The sequence below is a fragment of the Nycticebus coucang genome, chromosome 1 (assembly GCF_027406575.1).
Source record: "Nycticebus coucang isolate mNycCou1 chromosome 1, mNycCou1.pri, whole genome shotgun sequence".
NCBI classification, from domain to species: Eukaryota; Metazoa; Chordata; class Mammalia; order Primates; family Lorisidae; genus Nycticebus; species Nycticebus coucang.
Window position 1 is genome coordinate 126,996,415 of NC_069780.1, and position 25,450 is coordinate 127,021,864.

Sequence of the window (25,450 nt, forward strand, 5' to 3'; positions counted from 1 at the left end):
GCTATTCAAGTGGAGATGTTGAGCAAACATCTGGTTAAATGGGTCTGTTATTCAAAGAAGAGGGGGTACAGCTGGGCATGATGGAACACACTTGTAGTCCAGGCTATGCAGGAGGCAGGGGCAGGAGAATCACTGGTGCCCAGGAGTTCAAGTCCAGTCTGGGCAACATAGTAAGCTCCCATCTCTAAAAAAGAGAGAGAAGGTTGAGTGATGTTGACTTGAGGGAGGAGGGCAGTGGGCCTCATGCAGAACCTTTGTAACTTTAACATTTAAGTTGTGAGGAGGAAGACAGGCTACAAAGGAGATAAGTCTGAGCGAAAGAGAAAAGTAGGAAAGTATAGCATCATAGAAACCAAGAATAAGGAAGAATTTTGAAAAGGAGGAAGAAAGGTGTCTCATGTCACTATAGCTGAAAGGTGAAGTCCTAGGAGTACGCGTATCTTTTCTGATTTAGTGAAAAGGCCATTGGTGAATTCTGTGAGCTGAGTAATGGGCTGAGAGTGTTTCTGGGTTGAGAAGTGACTGGGAAGGAAGTGGAAGATGGTAGATACCCAACCAATTCTTTCAAAAGGTTCATCCATCTTGAAGAAAGAATAAGGAGTAGTGACACTTGGAGGTGCACTGTAGATTTGAGAGAGAATTTTTTTTATTTTAGATGGGAGGGACATTGTTTAGTATTAAGAGGAAACAGTAGAGAGGCAGAGTCTGAAGATTCCAGGAGAAAGAGGATATTTAGTGGTGTAAAACCCCTGAGGAAGCCAGGGAGAAGACAAAGGCGTCTAAAGCACAAGTGTTTGGAAGTGTGAGAGGAGAGGACCACCTCCACCATTCTGGTGAGAGGAGATGCAGGGATGTTTGTATAGTTGATGGCAAGAAATTCATTTCTGATTCTAATGTCTTTCGTGTTCTCTGCAAAATAGAATATGAGGTTTTCTGCTGAGGGTACTGAGTGTAGTGGTAGTGGTGAATTTTTAGGAGAATGAAGAAAGTTAGAAATAATTCTGTATAGACCCAGAAGTAATTCTACATTTTGTAACTAGGGGCACACAAAAAAAAATGCTGGGCAGTTAAGTCCTAGTTGGTATCAGAGCTTATAAATTCACTGTGGCCCCAGTATGCCCAGGTATGTGACTTCTCTGCCATAGCACTTGGTAATCCAGGGGTTGCATGGACAAAGTAGACATTTCTTTTTTGCATTTCTTCTATTAGAAGCATTTTCTGTTTAGTACTGTATGCCCTCATCTCTTAGTGTCTTCTTTAAAAGAAAAAATAAGAGCTGTCTTCTAGTGGTTTCCTCAGTCTGTTAGTTCATACCATCATGTCTTTAATCTCTCTCCTGAAAGCATGCCTTATTAGAAGTCCCGTGGTGACTGTAACCACACTTGGTCAGTTGTGGTTGTGGGTTTCCCCTGTTTGTCTTATATACATATGGCAGGAACAGGTGCAGTCTTTGGTTCAGAGTTGTTCCTGTATTTGGAACAACGGTTCATTACAGTTAGGCACAATGATTGTGCTGTTTTCCTGAGGTTTAAGGCTGGATATTTTATATACTATTGTAAGTCAAACTCTAATTTTATATAGTGTATATTTTTGATATCTAGATCTGGACTATAAATACTTACTTTTTCTGAATATAATTGAATCTCCTCGCCTGTTGATAGCTTTTCATTTTGCACGTTTCCAGTTGGGACTACAAAGTAGCATAAGAAACCATTTTAGAAGTCTGTACCTGTTGGATCAGTGGGTTAACAAAGTGAGGATTTTAAAAGTTTTCCATTATAGTATTAATTTTGTTTCTTGTGCCTATTGTTTTTACTCTCTTTTTAATGAATTTAACCTATTCATATATTATAAATGTTTGCTTCTGTGAGAGTTTAACACTTTTATTCTCAGCTGTCAGAAAGCGCAGCTTTTAAATCTGCCGTTGCTCATTTTCTTCCTGTGGCTGTTAGATTCAGGAGAGCCTTTCCTCTGTGGCTTTGGTATTTTTAAGTACCTTAATATATACTTAGTTGGAGATATCAAATAAATGATAAATAGTGGTTATATAGATATTTTTAGATCATTTTTTCAATTTAAATCTAATACATGTAAAATGTATAGTACAGTATTTTTAATATTTTATTTAAATTTTCTCCCTCAGAACTACTAAAATAATCTTTGAGGTGTCTACTTCATCTGTATAAATCAGTGATTCTTAACAATTTTGAAGTCATGGGGTCCTCTGAGAACTGATAAAAGCTATGGGTCTCCTCTCTCCTCTTCCAAAAAAAAAGCCCTAATCCTGAGCTTTCCTTACTATTGTGTATAGCCAGCTATTACTGTGAGTTTTAACTCTTACGAATTGTACCCTGGGTTAGGAATTCAGGACTAATATGTTGCTTTTTTCTGTTGCCCTGGGATGCTGTTGCTGTTGTTCAGGTCTAAATGATTAAGTTAACATTTATTCTTCAAGAACTTTCTGCTTACTAACTTAAATTTAGAGTCACATTTGGATGTATGAAATATAATTTTATGACTTCTCAGTGCTATTCTTAATAGAATACTTGAAAAATTGGAATTGTTCTCATGTTCACAAATATTTGGTGAAGTGTCTTCACTAAATATTTACATTTTGAAATATTATGCTGTCCTCAAGGAAATCAGTAGTAGGAAACATAAACACTTAAAAACATACTTAACAATGGTATGTACTGGTTATAATAGCAATAGAAGCAATACTCACTTTAGCTTGGGAGAGTTAGGAAAGGCTCCATAGAGAACTGAATCTGAGCTGAATTGAAAGTTGAGTAAAGGAAGGATATTTTTGGCAAGGAATAGTATAAAATCTTGACTGGAGGATCATGCCCTCAAGGAATTAGGAGTAGTTTGGACCAATTGATCTGTAGGTGCAGTACTAGAAAGTAATAGAATATAAGGCTATAGACAAAAATGGGGGTTATATTATAAAGGCCTGAAATAAATTAAGGATTTTGGACTGTAGTCCAAAGATTTTATTTTATTATTTTAATTATAATTGATTTTTAGAACAGTTTTAGTTTAACAACAAGATTGAGCAGAAAGTACAAGGCCAGGTGTGGTGGCTCACACCTGTAATCCTAGCACTGTGGGAGGCTGAGGTGGATGGATTGCGTGGGCTCACAAGTTCAAGACTAGCCTGAGCAAAAGCGGGACATCATCTCTACTAAAAATGGAAAAACTGAGGCAAGAGGATCGCTTGAACTCAAGAGTTGGAGGTTGCTGTGAGCTATGATGCTACAGCACTCTAGGGCAACAGCTTAAGACTGTTTCAGGAAAAAGAACAAAAAGAAAAGAAAAAGTACAGAGAGTTCCAGGGTTTCTCTCACCTATACCTTGCAACTTCCTCTGCTGTCAATCCCACCAGGGTTCATTTGTTGCAATTTAGAAATGTGCATCGATATATCATTATTACCTATGATCCATCCTTTACATTAGGGTTTGTGCTGGTGCTGTACATTCAGAGGGTTTTGGCATATGTATAATACATACATCCACAATTAGAGTTTTATACAGATACTCTAATTTGCCTTCAAGGTTTTGCCTGTTCCAGAATGTTGTATAGTTGTAATCCTACAGTATGAAGCTTTTTCAGATTGATTTCTTTTATTTAGTAATATACATTTAAGTTTCTTCCATGTCTTGGGAAACACAAATATTTTAAACAAGGTGCATGACATAACTGGATTTGTGTTTTTAGATACTTACTTGGCATCAACATAAAAATGGATTAAAGAGGGTTGAGGACAGAAGTGCAGAGACTAATTTGTGAGGCAATTGTGATTTCCATATGAAAGCTGATAAGGAGAGAGCAATCCAAGATAACAGTGTGTCAAACAGTTTGGAGGTGACTGAAGAGGCTCCCAAGTTTTATATTTGAATAATGGAATGAACAGTGATGCTATTGATTGAGTAAAGGCATTAAGAGAGAATAGTAGACTTTGCAGAAAAGGTCATGATTTATCTTGAAAGGGTTAAATTTTGAGATGCCAATGTGATATTCACATGAAGATGCTCTGTAGAAAGAGGTCTGTGTCTATAGCTCTGAGATAGGTACATGATGGTTTGGGCGTTACTAGCACAGACCATATTGTAGTTGAAGAATGTTCACAAACAAAACTGCCCAGTATAAAAAGTGGGCCTATGAGGTGGAATCCTGGCAAAAAAAAAAATCCACATTTAAGAACGGGTGGATGAAGAAGAACCTCAAAGAAAAGCAAATGGAGAAGAAGAGTAATTGGGAGAGAATAATTTATGGGAAGCAGGAAAGACATTCGCAGGAGAGAGTGAGCATTCAACAGTTAAATTCAAATTCTTCAGCAAGTCTAAGTGGAAAAAAGATCTAAAGATTTTCCTGATTTGGGAAATAAGGTGAACTTCAGTGGTCTTGGGGAGAACAGTTTCGGTGGAGTAGTGAAAGTGAAATTTAGAAGCCTACTATAATTAGTATTTCCAGCCCTAGGGTTACTGAGTAGTCATAGTTTCAGGATTAATGTAGAAGAGGACCTAACAGTTTTGCTTTTAAAATTGAAGAGATTTGTGCATGTATATAGACTCGGGAAAAGAGGGGGAGAGGTTGAAGATTTATGAAAGAGAGATAGGCATACACCAACAAGTAGAATGAAGTACAGGACAGATGAGGCAGAGCCCTCCAGTGGGAGAGGAGAATTTCTACCTCTAGTGTAGGATGAAGGAAAGTATGTACCTCTACTTTCTGGAGCTTTTTTCTCTCGTTTGTGATTTCCCTAATCATTTATTTTTTCTTTCCCAGTTTGCACCATGCTCAACTCTATAGTATTTCCTGTGACCTGGTTTATAATAACTTCACCTGGATCAAATCTCCTTTGAAAACTTATTTGTTATTTGTTCTTTTTCATAAATCTTCACAACTTTTCCATTAATTTCAGAAATAAAAATGCCAAGAAACTTCCTCTGAGGTTAACATCTTCAACTTGTGCAATTTTGAAGTACAGGCTTTTTAAAACTTTGCATTTAAAGTTTTTGTTGCAGAAACTGGCTCATTTTTATTCAATTAAGTAAAAATATAAAACACCTTTTAAAATAACTTTTTTTATATCTTAAAATAAAATATATTTAACATTGCAGAGAAAGTAAGATAATCATAGGAATTCAGTTTCTTTCACCTGGTAGTGAGAAGTCATAATATTGTAGTATACAAGTAATGATTTTAAAATGTAATGGATGACATCAGGTCCAGCTAGGAATAACCAAACACCTACGTGAAAACAACAGCCTTGGCGGTATCAAGCCAACTGTACTAGAATGGTATGATATTTATAATTGGACGCTAAGTTCTTACTATTGTATTATATGTCTTGCCTGTAATAGGCATTACATAACTATTTATTTGAATTGAGTTAAGCTAAGCAACATGTAGGGCAATGTAGATGACAGTAGGTAAGAAGGAAGAAGACGGGGGGAAGGGAAGAAAAGTGTTAGCAAGAGAGAAAGCAAAGCAAAAAGGTGGTTAGGCCGTACAGAGGAAGAACAGCTTCAGTCTGAAGAGGAGGAAAAAATGTGAAATACAGAGGAAGAGTGGCTGAGGAGAAAGCATTATAAAAATCTGATAGAATCTTCCACTAAATGCAAAGGATTGGAAAGGAAAGTGAGGCAAATTTTACTCAGTTAGTCAGTTACTTCTGATTGTACTAACTAGATAAGTTTTTTAAAGAATTTTTTTAGTAACTTTGAACTTCTGAAGTACTGTTGCACAAATCATCTCTTTGTATGTATACAAAACCCTGTAAAATAGATAAAATATCTAAAATAGATATTTTCTATCTTTTTATATAAAGAAATTAAAAAATTAACTGCTCAAGGTCAAATTTAGAATTTGAATTGAAGTTTCCTGAATTGTAACCAGTGCTCATCTCAGTAACAGATAATATTTCTTAATCACAGAGCTGAATTCAGAGGCCCACTATTAATAAGACCTTAATTACATTTCCCTTCTGAGAATCGTGAGTGGCTAATTCCAGGCAGTGTGTAAAAATGGGACTCAGAAAAGTTTTCGCTTCTCAGTCCTGTCTATATTGAGGCATCCGTTGTTCACTGGCAGCTGCATGTGTGTGTGATGGGGGTGCGATAGGATGCTCAGAAAATAAGTTGGAATACGACGCTCAAAGGTAGGAAAACAAGTGCTTGCTTCCTCACCTGGGACGGGTATCTGTCATACTAATAGCTGATGCTTCTCAGACTATCGGAGCTATATAAACCTGCCTATAACCAGAATAAGGAGTCTTGAAAAGTGAACTTATAAAGCCATACTCAAATTAGAAGAAAAATAATATAATTAAAAAGCTCAAGCCAAGATCTGCTATTAACTCTGTGACCTTAGACAAATTAATCTCTCTAAGCCTCAATTCCCTCATCTCTAAAGGGGGGATAATAATTAAGTAGATTAAATGCTGAATATATAGCACTTATATATAGATGATACTTGAATTTAGTGTATACTCAATAAATGTTAACTATTTTTGATGACAGTTTAAAATATAAATTTGTCACTTTTGGTATTTAAAATACAAATTTGTATTATGAGAATTTTATAATAGTGGAACAAAGTTTATTGCTTACACTTTTTAAAGTATTGTGTAATCACTTTTTATTGTGTAAAAGTTCTAAGATGAACAAGTGCATTTCACATAAAACCATTTCTGGTCTTACGAATGGATAGTTTTCTTCAATAGGGATTATGAGTAACTAACCTTCACTGATACGTTTTTAGACCAATCAAAGAGAAATGTCTGCCTTAGCTATTAAGACTAGAACTTTTAGCAATGGCTTGCTCCCTAGAAAAATTGTTTTCTACAATGTTACTGTTTTATCTTTTAATTTTGTATTTTTTAAGCAGTCCTACATGTGCCAATGGCCCAGAAATTATATAATTATGCTCGCATCCCACCTGGGACACAGCTGTATGTTTATTCACCCTTGTTATGTCTCTTATAACCATTTTGCTTTCTGCGTTCCCTTGAGATATTAACAGCTGGCTAAGACACGTGGCTCACGTACTCATGGAAAACAATGTTTGAGAATCCTCAACTTGGGAATGCTGTGTTTTCCCTTGATTTATGCAGGGAAAATTATTAATAGTAATACATGATATGAGATCAAAGTCTTATACACTTTGTAAGTTTTGCTTCTCTGTGTTTAGTCTTTGTCTTCTTTATTTGTAAAATAAAGATGATTTTTACTTGTTTCTGCTTAGAAACAAAGAGACTGTATAAATCTAAAGCATTATTTGTGATGATGATTCCACTGCATTTCAAGGATAACTTTTGCTTTCAAGCTTGAGGGATGTAAGGATTAGAGGAACTGAAAGCTCCTTAGCCACTAGCATCTCACATTGTAGAATATGGAGTCTGCATCTGTGGAGGTTCAGAATTGTCTGCCCTTGGCCCTCTTGGGAATCAAGGAACAAATTCAGTGGGTCATCAGAATAGCTTACTAAAATAAAATACGTCAATAAAATCCTTCAAACTAAGGACCAATCAAGTATTGTTATGAACCTTTACCAACTAAAAAGCCAAATTCTTTCTCTAGGAGATGAGTCCACATTTTCACATGGTAATTGTCACATTTTCATATTAGCCAAAAACATTTGTCAAGAATATTTGTGATGGCGGCGCCTGTGGCTTAGTGCGTAGGGCGTCGGGCCCATATACCGATGGTGGTGGGTTTGAACCTGGCCCCAGCCAGCTAAAACAGCAATGGTAACTGCAACAAAAAATAGCTGGGCCTTGTGGTGGGTGCCTGTATTCCCAGCTACTTGGGAGGCTAAGGCAAGAGAATCGCTTAAGCCCAAGAGTTGGAGGTTGCTGTGAGCTGTGACGCTATAGCACTCTACCAAGGGCGACAGAGTGAGACTCTGTCTCAAAAAAAAAAAAGAATATTCGTGAAATTTAAATATATGAAATATAACTTCTACATTTAGGTGTTTTAGGCAAGTGTGCAATTTCCAGTTTAATTCATCATTAGTTTTGGAGCCACAGTCACATATGTGCCATGGATTATATATATTTTCATCTTCTTGCACAATATATGACATAGGATATTATAATATATAGACCAGGCATTTAATGAGTTTTTGAAATAGTACTAGAAGAAAATAATAGTTTTTAATTCATGAAAGGTTCATAGAAGTCTTCTAGTTTTAACCTCATTATTTTCTAAATTTCAAAATAAGGCTATAAAAGTTAAATGATTTGTCTGCTATTCTGCAAAGCCATGCATGGATTAATTGCAGAATGTGGACTACAATGATATAGTTTGGTCTTACTGCAGCTTTTATTGTTGTTGTTATGATCTAGCCAAGTGTTCTCAAATATTAGGATGGTACTGCAGCAGTCTCAGTACAGGCTCAGCATCTCTATTCTGAAAATCTGAAATGTGAAATGTTCCCAAATCAAAAATTGTTTGAGTGCTGATATGATGCTCAAAGCAGATACTTATTGGAGCATTTTTGACTTTTGATTTTTAGATTCAGGATGCTTAAACAAAAAGTATGATGCAAATATTCTGAAATCTGAGAAAAATCCTATAGCTGAAATACTTCTGGCCCCAGCCATTTTGGATAAGGGATACTTAGCCTATACTGTATGGCTCACATTATGAGGGTAAAAAACATGATAGAACTGTCTAGAAGTGGTAAAATTTTAAAATATCTTTACCACCAGTGATTCTTGGAGGTGAGACCATTCAGATGCTTAATAAAATAGATGAAGCATTTGTTAAAACAAGAATATCACAGCACTAAAAATAAATTTGGAGTTAATTTTTTAAATTAATTTTATACTTTACATTTCATAGCATATATCTTAGATTATGATAGACTTACTTGTGAAACTTTCCTGATGAGTAGGGCTTTGAAAATTGTAGATTAACTCTATTTTTAGAGTGTTCTTTAACCTTATTACTTTATCTCATACCCTTCTGGTGGCCCCCTTAGCTGTATGATCTTTAAAGTGATGGAATAGAGATTGTGATTGCACAGAAAAGAATACAAGTTTGACTGAGGCACTACCAAATGAAACCTAGAACCTGGCTTGCCATAAGTAAATGTTTTTAGAGGGTCTATTTCTTTACCTTTATTACATAAGATTATGTATAAGTAATATAGAATTCTCAGAAATACCACATATAAAATTATACTATTTTTAGCAACTTATCTTGCAAACTTTTGACTTCCCACTAAATCCATAAAGGCAAACTTAAAACTAGAATTAGAACAATGTCAACATTCTAAGGTACATAATTTAATTATATATTTGTAATTAATCATTTCTAGTATTTCTTTAATAATTTCAGGGCATACGTCAACAATAAATTAATAAATTATTTCTCACAGTTCATTGTGTAAAGCAACCTTTAAAAATAATACAATTGAATTATAAAAGTAATACTTTGATTAATTTTCAGAAGATGTCTTCTGATACTTGCTAGGAAATTAGGGAAGACGAGATATTAAATTGTTTGGCCAGGTATGGTAGGTCATATCTGTTATCCCAGGACTTTTGGAGGCCAAGGCAGAAGGATTGCTTGAAGCCAGGAGTTTAAGGCTGCAAAGAATTATTATTCTGCTATTGCATTTCAGTCTGTATGACAGAGTGAGACCCCACCTCAAATAAATAAATAAATAACTTGTCATAATATTATATATACTATTATATGATTAAACTAAATACAATTTAAAAACTACATTAGAACTTTTGGTTATAAGATCTTTGAAGTTTCTTATGAACATGAGTATAAGAGTAATTGCAATATACTATAATTCATAGCATAGCTGATCCAGGTGGAAAGCTTTCAGCTATATCCTTGTTTATCTGTGGTTCTTTTGCTGTCTCAGATATGTCCTGCTCCACTGCCTGTAGCCTTAACTACCTGTCTTAGTTTATAAAAAATTAATCATTATAATTGCCTTTTTTGATAGCCAATACTTTCAGACATTTGCTTTCCTGATTTTGGAATCCCTTACTCATGTTCATTGATAATTTGGTATAAATGGAAGGGTGACTAGACCCATATGTTTTTTAAGAAACATAATTTGTTTTCCCCAGCCAGTGTACTTTGCTTTAACATCCCACTGTTCTTGAATAGAAAGAAAAAGAAGAGTTAGAATCAATTATTTTATTTTCAAAATTACCAACCGATTTTGTCATTGCAGGGGAAAACAGGAGGATATTTTAAGAAAATATATTTGTTTGACCAATGTAATTTAAAAAATTATTAAACCACTTCATTCCATAATGACTAGAGTAAATTAGAATATTATTTACTATTTCTGTTTTTTTTTTTTTTGCGGGAAAATCATAAAAAGTATTGTAATTACTAAAATTACAATGTTTTAAATCATGTAAACAGCCAATTATAAGAATGATGGTTTTAAAATTACTGTTTTAAAAGTACTTTATCCTTTCATAAAATTCTTACTGAGCATTTTTGAAAGAACGTGAAATCGTACCCCATTATTGCATGTAGAATATTGCCTGAACTTAAATCTTTCAAAGAAAAATTTTATATAAAGAATAACGTGTCTTCTGCTTTTGTGATGATGATTACGTATATTGGTGTTATATGCCTTTCTTAATTTTCCCATCATTACTTTTTTTAGTGTATTTTGGGATCTCTACTGTGCAGCTCCAGAGAGACGGGAAACGTGTGAACACTCGAGTGAAGCAAAAGCCTTTCATGATTATGTAAGTTAACATGTAATTTTACAAAGTCATATTGTCAGTTTTCTTTTTAACCACTGCTCTTGAAAAATACATTGATCATTCTTTCTTTTTGTTTTCATATTTAATATTGGTTCTTTTGTCTTGAAAAATAAGCTCATAACTTTAAAAGTGAAACACAGAAAAGTGTCATTTGAGTCTTGTTGAAGCCTAGGATTAAAAAGTAGGCCTGACTCCAAGCTATTCAAGATATTTGATTTGAAATTTCTTTTTTTTCTTTTCTTTTTTTTTTTTTTAATGTTGGGGATTCATTGAGGGTACAATAAGCCAGTTACACTGATTACAATTGTTAGGTAAAGTCCCTCTTGCAATCTTGTCTTGCCCCCATAAAGTGTGACACACACTAAGGCCCCACCCCCTCCCTCCATCCCTCTTTCTGCTTCCCCCCCCCAATAACCTTAATTGTCATTAATTGTCCTCATATCAAGATTGAGTACATAGGATTCATGCTTCTCCATTCTTGTGATGCTTTACTAAGAATAATGTCTTCCACTTCCATCCAGGTTAATATGAAGGATGTAAAGTCTCCATTTTTTTTAATGGCTGAATAGTATTCCATGGTATACATATACCACAGCTCATTAATCCATTCCTGGGTTGGTGGGCATTTAGGCTCTTTCCACATTTTGGCGTTTGTAAATTGAGCTGCAATAAACAGTCTAGTACAAGTGTCCTTATGATAAAAGGATTTTTTTCCTTCTGGGTAGATGCCCAGTAATGGGATTGCAGGATCGAATGGGAGGTCTAGGTTGAGTGCTTTGAGGTTTCTCCATACTTCCTTCCAGAAAGGTTGTACTAGTTTGCAGTGCCACCAGCAGTGTAAAAGTGTTCCCTTCTCTCCACATCCACGCCAGCATCTGCAGTTTTGAGATTTTGTGATGTGGGCCATTCTCACTGGGGTTAGATGATATCTCAGGGATGTTTTGATTTGCATTTCTCTAATATATAGAGATGATGAACATTTTTTCATGTGTTTGTTAGCCATTCGTCTGTCGTCTTTAGAGAAAGTTCTATTCATGTCTCTTGCCCATTGATATAAGGGATTGTTGGCTTTTTTCATGTGGATTAATTTGAGTTCTCTAGAGATCCTGGTTATCAAGCTTTTGTCCGATTGAAAATATGCAAATATCCTTTCCCATTGTGTGGGTTGTCTCTTTGCTTTGGTTATTGTCTCCTTAGCTGTACAGAAGCTTTCAGTTTAATGAAGTCCCATTTGTTTATTTTTGTTGTTGTTGCAATTGCCATGGCAGTCTTCTTCATGAAGTCTTCCCCCAGGCCAATATCTTCCAGTGTTTTTCCTATGCTTTCTTGGAGGATTTTTATTGTTTCATGCCTTAAATTTAAGTCCTTTATCCATCTTGAGTCAATTTTTGTGAGTGGGGAAAGGTGTGGGTCCAGTTTCAGTCTTTTACATGTAGACATCCAGTTCTCCCAACACCATTTATTGAATAGGGAGTCTTTCCCCCAAGGTAAGTTCTTGTTTGGTTTATCGAAGATTAGGTGGTTGTAAGATGTTAGTTTCATTTCTTGGTTTTCAATTCGATTCCAAGTGTCTATGTCTCTGTTTTTGTGCCAGTACCATGCTGTCCTGAGCACTATGGCTTTGTAGTACAGACTAAAATCTGGTATGCTGATGCCCCCAGCTTTATTTTTGTTACTAAGAACTGCCTTAGCTATACGAGGTTTTTTCCGGTTCCATACAAAACGCAGAATCATTTTTTCCAAATCTTGAAAGCACGATGTAGGTACTTTGATAGGAATGGCACTGAATAGGTAGATTGCTTTGGGAAGTATAGACATTTTAACAATGTTGATTCTTCCCATCCATGAGCATGGTATGTTCTTCCATTTGTTAATATCCTCTGCTATTTCCTTTCTGAGGAGTTAATAGTTTTCTTTATAGAGGTCCTTCACGTCCTTCTTTAGGTATATTCCTAGGTATTTCATTTTCTTTGAAACTATGGTGAAGGGAGTTGTGTCCTTAATTAGCTTCTCATCTTGACTGTTATTGGTGTATACAAAGGCTACTGACTTGTGGACATTGATTTTATATCCTGAAACATTACTGTATTTTTTGATGACTTCTAGGAGTCTTGTGGTTGAGTCTTTGGGATTCTCTAAGTATAAGATCATGTCGTCAGCAAAGAGGGAGAGTTTGACCTCCTCTGCTCCCATTTGGATTCCCTTTATTTCCTTGTCTTGCCTAATTGTATTGGCTAGAACTTCCAGCACTATGTTGAATAGTAAAGGTGACAGAGGACAACCTTGTCTGGTTCCAGTTCTAAGAGGAAAAGCTTTCAGTTTTACTCCATTCAGTAAAATATTGGCTGTGGGTTTGTCATAGATAGCTTCAATCAGTTTTAGAAATGTGCCACCTATGCCTATACTCTTCAGTGTTCTAATTAGAAAAGGATGCTGGATTTTATCAAATGCTTTTTCTGCATCTATTGAGAGGATCATGTGATCTTTATTTTTGCCTCTGTTAATATGGTGGATAATGTTTATGGACTTGCGTATGTTAAACCAGCCTTGCATCCCTGGGATGAAGCCTACTTGATCATGATGAATGACTTTTTTGATGATAAGCTGTAATCTATTGGCTAGGATTTTGTTGAGAACTTTTCCATCTATATTCATGAGTGAGATTGGTCTGAAATTCTCCTTTTTGTTTGGGTCTTTTCCTGGTTTTGGTATCAGGGTGATGTTTGCTTCATAGAATGTGTTGGGGAAGATTCCTTCTTCCTCAGTTTTTTGGAATAATTTCTGCAGTACAGGAATAAGCTCTTCCTTGAAGGTTTGATAGAATTCTGGAGTGAAGCCATCTGGACCAGGGCATTTTTTAGTTGGGAGCTTTTTTATTGTTTCTTTGATCTCGGTGCTTGAAATTGGTCTGTTCAGGAGCTCTTATTTCTTCCTGGCTAAGTCTAGGGAGAGGGTGTGATTCCAGTATTGGTCCATTTCCTTCACATTGTCAAATTTCTGGGTATAGAGTTTCTGGTAGTATTCAGAGATGATCTCTTGTATCTGTGTGGGATCAGTTGTTATTTCCCCTTTATCGTTTCTGATTGAGGTTACTACAGATTTTACTTTTCTCTTTCTAGTTAGTCTGGCCAATGGTTTATCTATTTTATTTATTTTTTCAAAAAACCAACTCCTTGTTTCATTAATTTTCTGAATGATTCTTTTGTTTTCAATTTCATGGATCTCTGATTTGATTTTGGATATTTCTTTTCTTCTACTGAGTTTAGGCTTAGATTGTTCTTCTTTTTCCAATACCATAAGATCTCTTGTGAGATTGTTGATGTGCTCTCTTTCTGTTTTTCAAATGTAGGCATCTAAAGCGATGAATTTTCCTCTCAAAACTGCTTTTGCAGTATCCCACAGGTTTTGGTAGCTTGTGTCTTCATTGTTGTTATGCTCAAGGAAGGTAATGATTTCCTGTTTTATTTCTTCCTGCACCCATCTGTTATTCAACAGAAGATTGTTTAATTTCCATGCCTTTGGGTTGGGTCGAGCATTTTTGTTAGAGTTGAGTTCCACCTTTAGTGCCTTATGGTCTGAGAAGATACCAGGTAAAATTTCAATTCTTTTGATTCTGTTGATATTTGTTTTGTGTCCCAGGATATGATCAATTTTGGAGAATGTTCCATGGGGTGATGAGAAGAATGTATATTCTTTGTCTTTGGGGTGGAGTGTTCTATATGCGTCTATCAAGCATAGTTGTTCTAGGGTCTCATTTAAATCTCTTATATCTTTGTTTAATTTCTGTTTAGAGGATCTGTCTAGCTCTGTAAGAGGTGTGTTAAAGTCCCCTGTTATGATGGTATTATCAGATATCATATTGCTCAGACCGAGTAAGGTCTGCTTCAAGAATCTGGGAGCATTTAAATTGGGTGCATAAATATTTAGAATTGAAATGTCTTCTTGTTGTAGTTTTCCCTTGACCAATATAAAGTGACCATCTTTGTCTTTTTTGACTTTAGTTGCTTTAAATCCACATGTATCTGAAAATAAGATTGCAACTCCTCTTTTCTTCTGAATTCCATTTGCCTGAAAAATTGTCTTCCAACCCTTGACTCGGAGCTTTAATTTGTCTTTTGAAGCCAGGTGTGTTTCTTGCAGACAGCAAATGGATGGCTTGTGTTTTTTAATCCAGTCAGCCAATCTATGTCTCTTCAGTGGGGAATTCAAGCCATTAACATTTATTGAGATAATTGGTAAGTGTGGTAGTATTCTATTCGTCTTATTTGGTGAGAGTCCATTGCTTAGTTTTATCTTTTGCATCAGTGTGGAGGTTAGGTTCTGTCCTTTGATTTCTGAGTTCTTACTTTGTTGCTGATCCATTGTGGTGGTCAGTGTGCAGAACAGGTTGAAGTATTTCCTGTAGTGCCGGTCTTGTTGTGGCGACTTTCCTCAGTGTTTGTATATCCATAAATGATTTGATTTCTCCGTCAATTTTGAAGCTTAGCTTAGCAGGGTACAGAATTCTGGGCTGAAAATTGTTCTGTTTAAGTAGATTAAAGGTAGATGACCATTGTCTTCTTGCTTGGAAAGTTTCCTTAGGGAAGTCTGCGGTCACTCTGATTGATTTGCCCCTGTAGGTCAACTGGCGCTTACTCCTGGCAGCTTGCAGAATCTTTTCTTTTGTCTGGACTTTGGACAGGTTCATCACAATGTGTCTTGGAGAAGCTTTGAGTTGAGGCGACCTGGGGTCCGATATCCCTCTGAAAGCAGTGTGTCAGAATCTTTGGTGATGTTTGGGAAATTTTCTTTTATAATATTCTCTACTATGGCTTCCATTCCTCTGGGGTATTCTTCTTCCCTTTCTGGAATTCCTATAACTCGTATGTTGGAACGCTTCATAAAGTCCCATAATTCTGACAGTGAACGTTCTGCTTTCTCTCTCTTCTTTTCTGCCTCTTTTACTATCTGAGTTATCTCAAAAACTTTGTCTTCTACCTCTGAAATTCTTTCTTCTGCATGGTCTAACCTGTTGCTGATACTTTCCATTGCATCTTTAAGTTCCCTGATTGACTGTTTCATTTCCTTCAGCTCTGCTATATCCTTTTTATATTCTTCATATCGTTCATCTCTGATTTGATTTTTTTTTGGATTTCCTTTTGGTTATTTTCCACTTTATTAGCAGTTTCCTTCATTGTTTCCATCATTTCTTTCATTCTTTTCATCATGTGTATTCTAAATTCCCTTTCTGTCATTCCTAACATTTCTGTGTAGGTGGAATCCTCTGCAGTAGCTACTTCATGGTCCCTTGGCGGGGTTGTTCTGGACTGGTTCTTCATGTTGCCTGGAGTTTTCTGCTGATTCTTCCTCATGAGTGATTTCTTTTATCTGTTTCCTTGCCCTAATTTTCCTTTCACTTCCTCTTGCTCTTTAAGTTTTTGTGCCTGTGGACTAAGGGTTACAGGACCAGAAGGGTGAGAAGGTTGAGGAGCAAAAAAGGGATGAAAGAAAGGAGGACCGAGTGATAAGAAAAAAAAGAAAGATAGAGAAAAGAGAGGGGGTGGGGATAAGGAATACTGACAAAAAGAAGAGAGGTACAGAAAGAGGGAGACAGGGCAATATAGGTGTACAGTAGGGTACTTTGACACAACCTTAAAAAACCCCACCTTCTCGGGGTGCCCAGTTGGGTGGTTCCCTTGAGGTCAGCAGCTCTTTGCTAACCTGATCAGACACAGTACCCCACCTCCACCAAGTAGAGAGGAAAGACAAAAATGCTATAATTCAAACCAAAACAAGCAAACAGAAAACTTTACGGGGATATAATTGGGTGAAAAACCAAATGATAGCAGTAGAAACACTAGCAAAAATGAAGTTGTAGTTATTAAAAAAGGTAGCAATGGGAAATTATAATTAAACTAGAAAAATTGAGAAAGAAAAAGGGATCTGTGTGGAAAAGATTGAAATTAAAAAACAAAAGAACATCAACAACGTCAAAATAAACAAACAAACAAAAAAAACAACCAAACAAAAAAAAAGAAAAAAATACACAACCAAAAAGAAAGCAGTTTGTATATGTTATTGAATATTGTCTGGGCAACACGTGGTCTTCTCGGGTATGAGATGTTAGTCACAGTTCTGATATGACTGGAGGCTGCTGATTTCTCAAACCCCAGCAGGTAGACACCCTAAATCTCTCTTCAGCCCACTTAAAAGGCACTTTGAACTTGTAAACTTGCTGAGCAGAAGCTTTCCCAGCTTTCTCGTTGGAATCACTGCTGAAGTGGCTATCCACTTACCCAGTGTGCCAAAACCGGTCTCACTGTGCCCCTGAGGGTTAGGGCTGCAAGGCGGCTCAGACCCCACCCTTAGGCTACTTGGTTGCTGGGTTACAAGCCCCCACCCGTTTCTAGCTCTGCGATCCTGAGGGCGGAGCCTGCCGGGGCAGATCACTGGCAATGGTTCCGTGTGACCCACCGCCAAACACTATTAGCTCCGTCTGGCTCAGCGGCCCAGACTGGGGCCCTAGACAACGGCCAAAGTTCTCCGCACTCCCGCTCAGGCCCTCCCCAGGGCAGTTCAACTCAGTGCCAAGTCCAAGGACATCAAAACAGTTCACAGGTAAGGCCTTTCTGGTTTGCAGTCTCGCTGCTACTGAACTTACAGTTGTGGGCGGGTTTAGACGGATTGAACACACGCGACCACTTGCCGGTTTTCCACTGTTTTAGTCCTCCTCTTGGGGTCCAGAAGTCTCTCGCTGACTCCCTGTATCCTCATAGGAGTGATGATAGGCAGTTCCCACCAGCCAGAGATGCCTGGAGTCCTATCTCCCCAGACTCACGGTGCCCAGATGCAAGGAAGCTGTTACTCGGCTGCCATCTTGTTCCGCCCTCCTGATTTGTGAAATTTCAGATCTGCAAATCTGATTTTAGAGAGTTGATAATATCAGGTAGTAGAACTGTAAATGAAAAACAAAGAAAATTTTCTTTAAAGAAAAATTATATGTAAGAATGATAAGATGGTACTATGATGGGGCTGGGGAAACACTGTGTTTCTAGAATTGATCAGAAGGATAGATTGAGTTTGGAATGGTGAAAATCAAGTTTCCTTGATTGGGAAAACATAGAACTGGGGCTGGAGACTGAGGAAATACCTGTTGAGTACAGAAGACTTAAGCTGAGGGATACTGGTCAAGTAGCCTTAAAAAGCAGAATCAGGGCTCAAAAGGAAAAAGACCTGTGTTTCTAAAGGAAATAATTCGGCCTTAGACCAAAGATTAGAAATGACCAGAAGAATTATAACTGCCAAAATAGCACAAGGAAGAGAGTGCAGACTTAAGAGAAGTGAAAATCTTGGGCACCTGGAAGAAGTGTGCAATTCTTTAAATGTGTACTAATATGATTCAAGTGAGATTTCCCATGATTACCTCATCTGAAATTGATTGTACTCATAAAGCTTGATATGTACTAAACAATAGCTTTTGGGGACAAGGTGAGTGAAAGGGATGCTGTTGCACATAAAGATAAACAGAGAAAAGGCAGGGCCTAGGACATAGGATTTATATGAACAATCTGTTTCCTTTTTTACCCTTGGGTGATGGCAGAAAGTAAAGCAGAGACGCAGTCATGAGGAATATGAGGAATCTGTATAGTGGTGCACACCATCTCATCTATTACCGTATCAAAAAAGGCTTGCCTAGATTTGGCATATATACATTTGTATATAATTTATATAATTATATTAATTATGTGAATACTTTTACATTAGAAAGATGTACCCTATAGTTCACTATGGAAACCTTGTGGGAAATATAAACTAATTTGGCAGCTCTTTCTGGGAGGATTAGGTGAATCACCATCATTGTTGTCAGAGTCACTATGATCATCATCTTGCATTCATAAGGCACTTTGAGTATTGCAGAGTATTCACACTTATTAGCTTTAGAAATCCACTTAAATCCACTTAAATATTTTAAGATTTTTAAATATGAACATTAGTCAGAGGTAAGAATGAAATTATAGTAATTTTAAGGAAGAACAATTCTTTACCATGTAATTTGGTCCTACAAAATATACTTTAGGAAAAAATCACTATTTAGATTTTATAATTCACTGTATTAACATGTTTTATCAGATGTTTAATTTTATCTTAAATATTAGTTTTAAGAGATTCAATTTATTCTTAAGTGGAGTTTATTACATTTTTAACCCAATTTCTTTTCAGTGGTAATACATCTCCAATTTTTTTTTTAATTGGAGGTTGGTAAAAGGATACAGTTTGATTTACATAATTTCAGTCTACAAATGGATTTATGAAATACAAGTTTTCTGTAGCACACTTTTATGGTAATATTCATGAGTAGGATTTTCTGAATTCTTAATAGTAGACAATGTCTGAAAGTGATCAGCATAATTTCTGTCTAATGTGTAAATATAGAGGTTTGAAAGACTAAGGGAAGAAAATGGAAAGCATAGGAACAAATAATAAGATGTTGGTAAAATTCTTAAGTATTATATTCCTGCCTTAATTCTATTATAGAATCATTTCTATAATGGGCATTAATATGTTTACCTACTGAATTTTAAAGTAGTTCTTAAGGAACCATTCTGAAAAATATTTTCTTCAATAGCTGCATTTTTAGTGTAAAAATATTTGCACTAAAGTATTTAGTGTAAAATTCTGACGTGTTTAAAAACTAGTTTTGTTATTCTATAATTGCCTTTATCTGTAAGATTGAATGGATAATGACAGATAAGCTACTCTTTAAAGGAAATACTGGAAAAATAATGAGGTTAAAAAAACCATATTAATTAAAAATCGGCTAGAATGTTAAAGTGACTATCTTTTATTACTGAGATTATGTATGATTTTAATTTTTGTCTGTACATAATTCTATATTTTCCAATATTTGTAACTATGATTTCATATTGAGGAAAGTTACTTGAAAACAGATCAAATTGCATCTTTTAGTGAGTATTTATCTCTCTGAGTTTGGAAAATAACCTAGCAAAATAAAATTTAAATTTGAAGGAGGTTATTTATTTTCATATAACTATGTTATGCATTTAGAATGAAAGACATATGTTTTTTATATGTGTACATATTGAGAGACTATAAATTGAGTAGGAATAGTTTTGAGCCATCGTATAATTTATTTTTAACTACTGAGGTATGATTGACGTAACAAAACACTAAAGATATGTAATGTATACAACTTGATGTGTTTGGAGATAAGTATATATCCATGAAATCATCATCACAATCAATGCCATAAACGTACTTGTCACCTCCAAAAGTTTCTTCCTGCCCCTTGTTTGATTTTGTTTTGGTTATTGGTCTCCCCTTTTATGGTAAGAACACACAATATGTGTATAAGAAATAACCTCTCAGCAGACTTTGAAGTATACATTATAATATTGTTAATATTCCCTGTGTTGTACAGTAGGTCTCCAGAACTTATTTATCTTGCATGACAGGAACTTTGTACCCTTTGACCAACATTTTGCCATTTCTACCTCTCCTTGTCTCCTTGGCCACCACCGTTCCACTTTTTGTTTCTATGTGAGTACTTTGGATTCCACATATAAGTGAGGTGATTGCATTTTTCCTTGTGTGGCGGGCGTATTTCACTTGACATAATGTCCTCCAGGTTAATCCACGCTGTCACAAATGGCAGGATTTCCTGTTTAAAGGCTTAATAGTATTCCATTGTGTACATATACCACATTTTAAAAAATGTATTTATTGCCGGGTATGATGGGTCACACCATAATCCGAGCACTTTGGGAGGCCAAGTTGAGTGGATTGCCTAAGCTAAGACCAGCCTGAGCAAGAATGAGACCCTGTCTCTTCTAAATAGAAAAACTAGGCTAGGCATGGGGGCTCACGCCTATAATCCTAGGAAGCTAAGGCAGGTAGATTACCTGAGCTCAAAGTTTGAGACCAGCCTGAGCAAGTGCAAGATCCCGTCTCTACAAAATAGCCAGACGTTTTGATGGGCGCCTATAGTACTAGCTACTTGGGAGGCTGAGGCAGGAGAATAGCTTGAACCCGAGAGTTGGAGGTTGCTGTGAGCTGTGACACCATAGCACTCTACCTAGGGCAACATAGTGAGACTGTGTCTCAAGAAAAAAAAAAAAAAAGAATGAAAATCTAGCCGGGCACTGTGGCACCTTCCTGTAGTCCCAGCTACTCAGGAGGCTGAGGTAAGAGGATCACTTGAGTCCAACAGTTTGAGGTTGCTGTGAGCTAAAACACCACTACACAGGTGACAGAGTGAGACTGTCTTCAAAAAAACAAAAATATGTTTAGTATGGCATACTTAGGTTGATTTCATCTCCTGACTGTTATGAATAATGCTGCTTTGAACATAAGAGAGCAGATATTTTTTGGAAATTTGATTTTTTTTGGATATACAGTATACCCAGAGTGGGATGGCTAGATCAAATGGTAATTCTATTTTTATTTTTTTGAGGACCGTTTGTATGGTAATGGTTATATCAATTTACATTCCTACTAATATAGTATAAGGGTTACCTTTTCTCCAGAGTCATGTCAAAAGTTGTCCTTCGTTTTATAATTTTTAATAAGTTTTTTTGGTAAAAATTATCTCAGAAACATTTCCTAACTTTTAATTTTTTTGGTTTGTTTTTTAATCATTGCATGTTGGAGTGTGGATTTTTGTCACTTTATTATTTGATTTGCCCAAGGATTATAGATGTAGTAGTAATATCTTTTCTCTTGAAAAATCATCCTCTTCATACTTACTATAATAAAAGGAGAAAAAACATTTAAAATGAGTAAAACCTTGATCTTCTTGCATTTGTGTTTTAAAATACAGGAACTTAGATATTTAGCATCTGTATGCAATGTTAATATAAAATAAAAACACATTTATAAATGCATCGACAGTTAATAGTGTGTAGTGATGGCACTTTTGTATGCCACAGCTATAACATACACAGGGGAATATTTACTATACAAGTTAGAATAATGGTTACTTTTGGTTTCGGTGGGGAGAAGTGATGCTTGTGATGGCCTTAACAGAAGAGACTTCTGAGATAGGTTGCTAAGTTCTGTTTTTCTTGACCAGGATATTAGTTACATAATATAATACGGCTTTATAATACTTCTTAATGCCATAAATTTAGTGTAGCCTTTGATATTTGTTTTTTATTGTAAAATAATAAGATTTGAAAAACATAATTGGTATAGTTTACTTTAAAAAACATAATATGCAGGGTGGTGTCTGTGGCTCAGTGAGTAGGGCGCCGATCTCATATACTGAGGGTGGCGGGTTCAAACCCAGCCCCTGCTGAACTGCAACAAGAAGATAGCTGGGCATTGTGGCGGGCGCCTGTAGTCCCAGCTACTTGGGAGGCTGAGGCAAGAGAACTGCTTAAGTCCAGGAGTTGAAGGTTGCTGTGAGCTGTGACCCCACAGCACTCTACCCAGGGCCATAGCTTGAGGCTCTGTCTCAAAAAAAAAGTAATATGCAAAATGGTTTTGAATGCAGTTCCAAGCATTGCTCTGTTTCGTATTTGAGAACTGGTGACAGAAAATTTACTGATGATCCCAGACAAGCCTGGGTTGATTCCTCATCATTATGACACATATTGTAAAGTATATCTACCTGTTGATTTTCTAGGAGTGGAGAATAAGAATAAGAGTGGAGAATAAGGTCAGAAATATGAGAGGAAACTTTAATAATTAGTAATTTATTTTATAAGAGAATATAGAGATTTTTCTGTGGAACAATTATATTGCCACAGGGATGGGAGAAATCTAGCTTGGCCCTTTTTATTTTTATCCTGAGTTAAAGCCAGTTTCATCTAAGTTTTAAAATTATTGTTATGTATTTTGTTAAACTAAATTATTATGTCAAGTGTTTAAAATAATTATCTACTAACTTGTGAAGTTTATTGGACTAGCTTTTATTTTCTCCTCGTTAGGAGTGTTTTTAAAATTTTACTCTGAAATCACAAGAAATGTTTTTGTCTGGGGCTAATTAATATTTACTACATGTTTTTTCTGCAACAGCTTAATTTAGAATTATTTTATTTAACAATCTGTTTCTTATTTCATTTATTTCCAAAGTAATTAGGAAAAGTATTAGCATATACTACTAAACTTTTAATGAAAAAGAAATATACTGATTATAATTTTAGTTCTTTGGTGTGAGAGATTATGTAATTGTGCTAAAAGCAAAGATAGAGCTAAAATATATTACTGCTTTTGTGTGATGGTAATGAAATCAAGTTATTACGGTGAGCTCTTTTGAGAGCAGAGAATTAGATTTAGATACGTTCTTCCTCAGGGTCTATCAAATAATAGAGGTTCAATAACTATTAATAGAATGTAGTGGTCCATTAGTTGAGAAATTAGAAATGTTACCAATCTTTCAAACATTAGGTAAAGTGATAACTGATAGTGAGAAGTACCTGACTTTTGCATTCTTGCCTAGTAGAGTATTTGTAACAACCAGAAAGGATTGTGTTACCAGTTTTTATTAATGGATACTTTTAAAAAAGTGATTTATGAACACTTCTGATATTATGCAAGTAAAATAATAGAAGATAAATGTTTCCATAGACACCTCATGAAGATTTTTACAGGTAATCATATGTTATATTGGGAAACTATGACTATAGAAACTATTCCAGAGAGTTAAATGTCCCCTTTCTTAGGATCTTGTAACATATTCTGCATATATGTTATATCATCATCCCTGTGTATTAGATATCATCTGCGTATGTTCTTAATGTCCCTATTTGTTAGATTTTGTAATGGGATGTTTTTCCTTATAATTTATGAGCTGCCTCAGGGAATAGTCTTTGTCTTATTTCTCTTTTTCATCCTCTATGCTTAGCGTGGTGCCTGACATGAGATGTTCAAATATACTTTTGGTGTTTATATAATGAATTAATAATTAATGAATGATTAAATAAAATATTATATAATAGTGTTTTTCATTTTTCATTTTAATGTAACTGGATATGTAGTTACAAGGAGGTCATTTAATACTAATCTTATCACTTTGTGTTTTTCAATACAAATTTAGATAAGATAACTTATAAAGACAACAAGTGAATCAAAGCAGGTAGCAGAGGGGAATAGACTAATGAACAAGATGAATCTAGTTCCTCCCCTCACGGGCTTAGTCTAGCAAGAGACCTTTTCTCAAGTTTGATCTATCAAATAGTAAAATACATGTGGAGATACAACATAGTCTTGTATTGTTGGATTAGTCAAAATTTATAGATATGTAAGAATATGGAGAAAGATCAAAAATACAGTTGACCTCTGATGTATGTTTAGATTTTAGAATAAGGCATTCAGTATATGCTCAAATGAAAGGTGTCACACTGGGCTATGTACATAATGCTCCCTAAACAATCTATGTAAATCTCTGAGTTCTTAAAAGACTGAGAGCAAGTTAACATGAAGTTACATTTGAAATTGTTTAAGATGAGAAGACTTTTGCAGGTGTATATGTTTTTGTTTATCAGTCATCATATAGGCAGATCACTTCACCAAGGAGGGACATGAAGAGATACAGCGTTAGCCTTATTCTTATCTGCCATATTGTTTCTACCCCCATTTTCATTTCCCATAGGATCTGGTTTAATTTCTTTTGCCATATGTAAACCTTATAAACCACCTTATATTCTCTCTAGTACAAGGTAAGTTTGTTTATTCTTTTGTTTTGTTTTGGTGTAACCTGTGTTGAAGAAGAACATTCACGCACTTAACCTAGGCTGTGTGAGTGGCTCTGTTCCTAGCTTGTTTGTCGTTTTGGTCTGGGACTGCTTCTAGGTGGTTTCTAGGTTCTGCTAACTGTATCAGCTATTTTTCCTATTTCTTTTGATCCTGAGATTTCCTAGGGCAAAGTGTTATTTTAGTCATTTGATAGGAAATGTAAATAAAGGGAGATAACTGAGGAAACTATAAAGCACTGTGGAAGAATTCCCCTTTACTTCAACGTCTTTTACAGCATGGTTTCCATATAGACATTATGAAATCCATAAAGAAATAAAGAAGAAGCCAATTTAGAAGGGAGATAATTACAATTTGTTATACTGTAAAAAGTAATGTATTTTTTCAAGTATGTGTTTTAAAGGCACATCACAGGCCTCTTTCTCACTTAAATATATTTTTAAATTAAAACATAATTTCTGGGGCAGCGCCTGTGGCTCAGTTGGTAAGGCGCCAGCCCCATATACCGAGGGTGACAGGTTCAAACCCGGTCCCGGCCAAACTGCAACCAAAAAATAGCCGGGCGTTGTGGCGGGCGCCTGTAGTCCCAGCTACTCGGGAGGCTGAGGCAAGAGAATTGCTTAAGCCCAGGAGTTGGAGGTTGCTGTGAGCTGTGTGAGGCCACACGGCACTCTACCGAGGGCCATAAAGTGAGACCCTGTCTCTACAAAAAAACAAAAAAACAAAAAAAAAACATAATTTCTGGTCAATGATAAAAGATGATTATAGAAAAGATGGTGATGTGGGTACTGTCTGTGAATCTGCTGCCAGTAATGTCATAAAATGTTAAAAAAAAGATACTCTTTCAAAAGTAACATGCGTTTCCAACTTAATATTAGAGATATAAGATTCATAAATTTAAAAGCATAGAAAATAAGTTATTTTGAATATTTTTTAAAGAAAACATAGAAATATATTAAATACTTTAGCTCTCTAGAGTCACATTTTTATAGGCACTTTGC

The 25,450-nt window shown here is 35.7% G+C and overlaps 1 protein-coding gene across 7 annotated transcripts in view; it reads left to right on the forward strand.

Moving 5' to 3' along the window:
- Window positions 1-25,450, forward strand: part of SSBP2 (single stranded DNA binding protein 2) — a 516,465-nt gene that overhangs the window by 299,742 nt on the left and 191,273 nt on the right. For all 7 annotated transcript variants that reach the window (XM_053587236.1, XM_053587295.1, XM_053587249.1 and 4 more), the window contains one exon: window positions 10,655-10,739. In XM_053587236.1, the coding sequence (XP_053443211.1) occupies window positions 10,655-10,739 (85 nt within the window). The remainder of the gene's footprint in view (window positions 1-10,654; window positions 10,740-25,450) is intronic.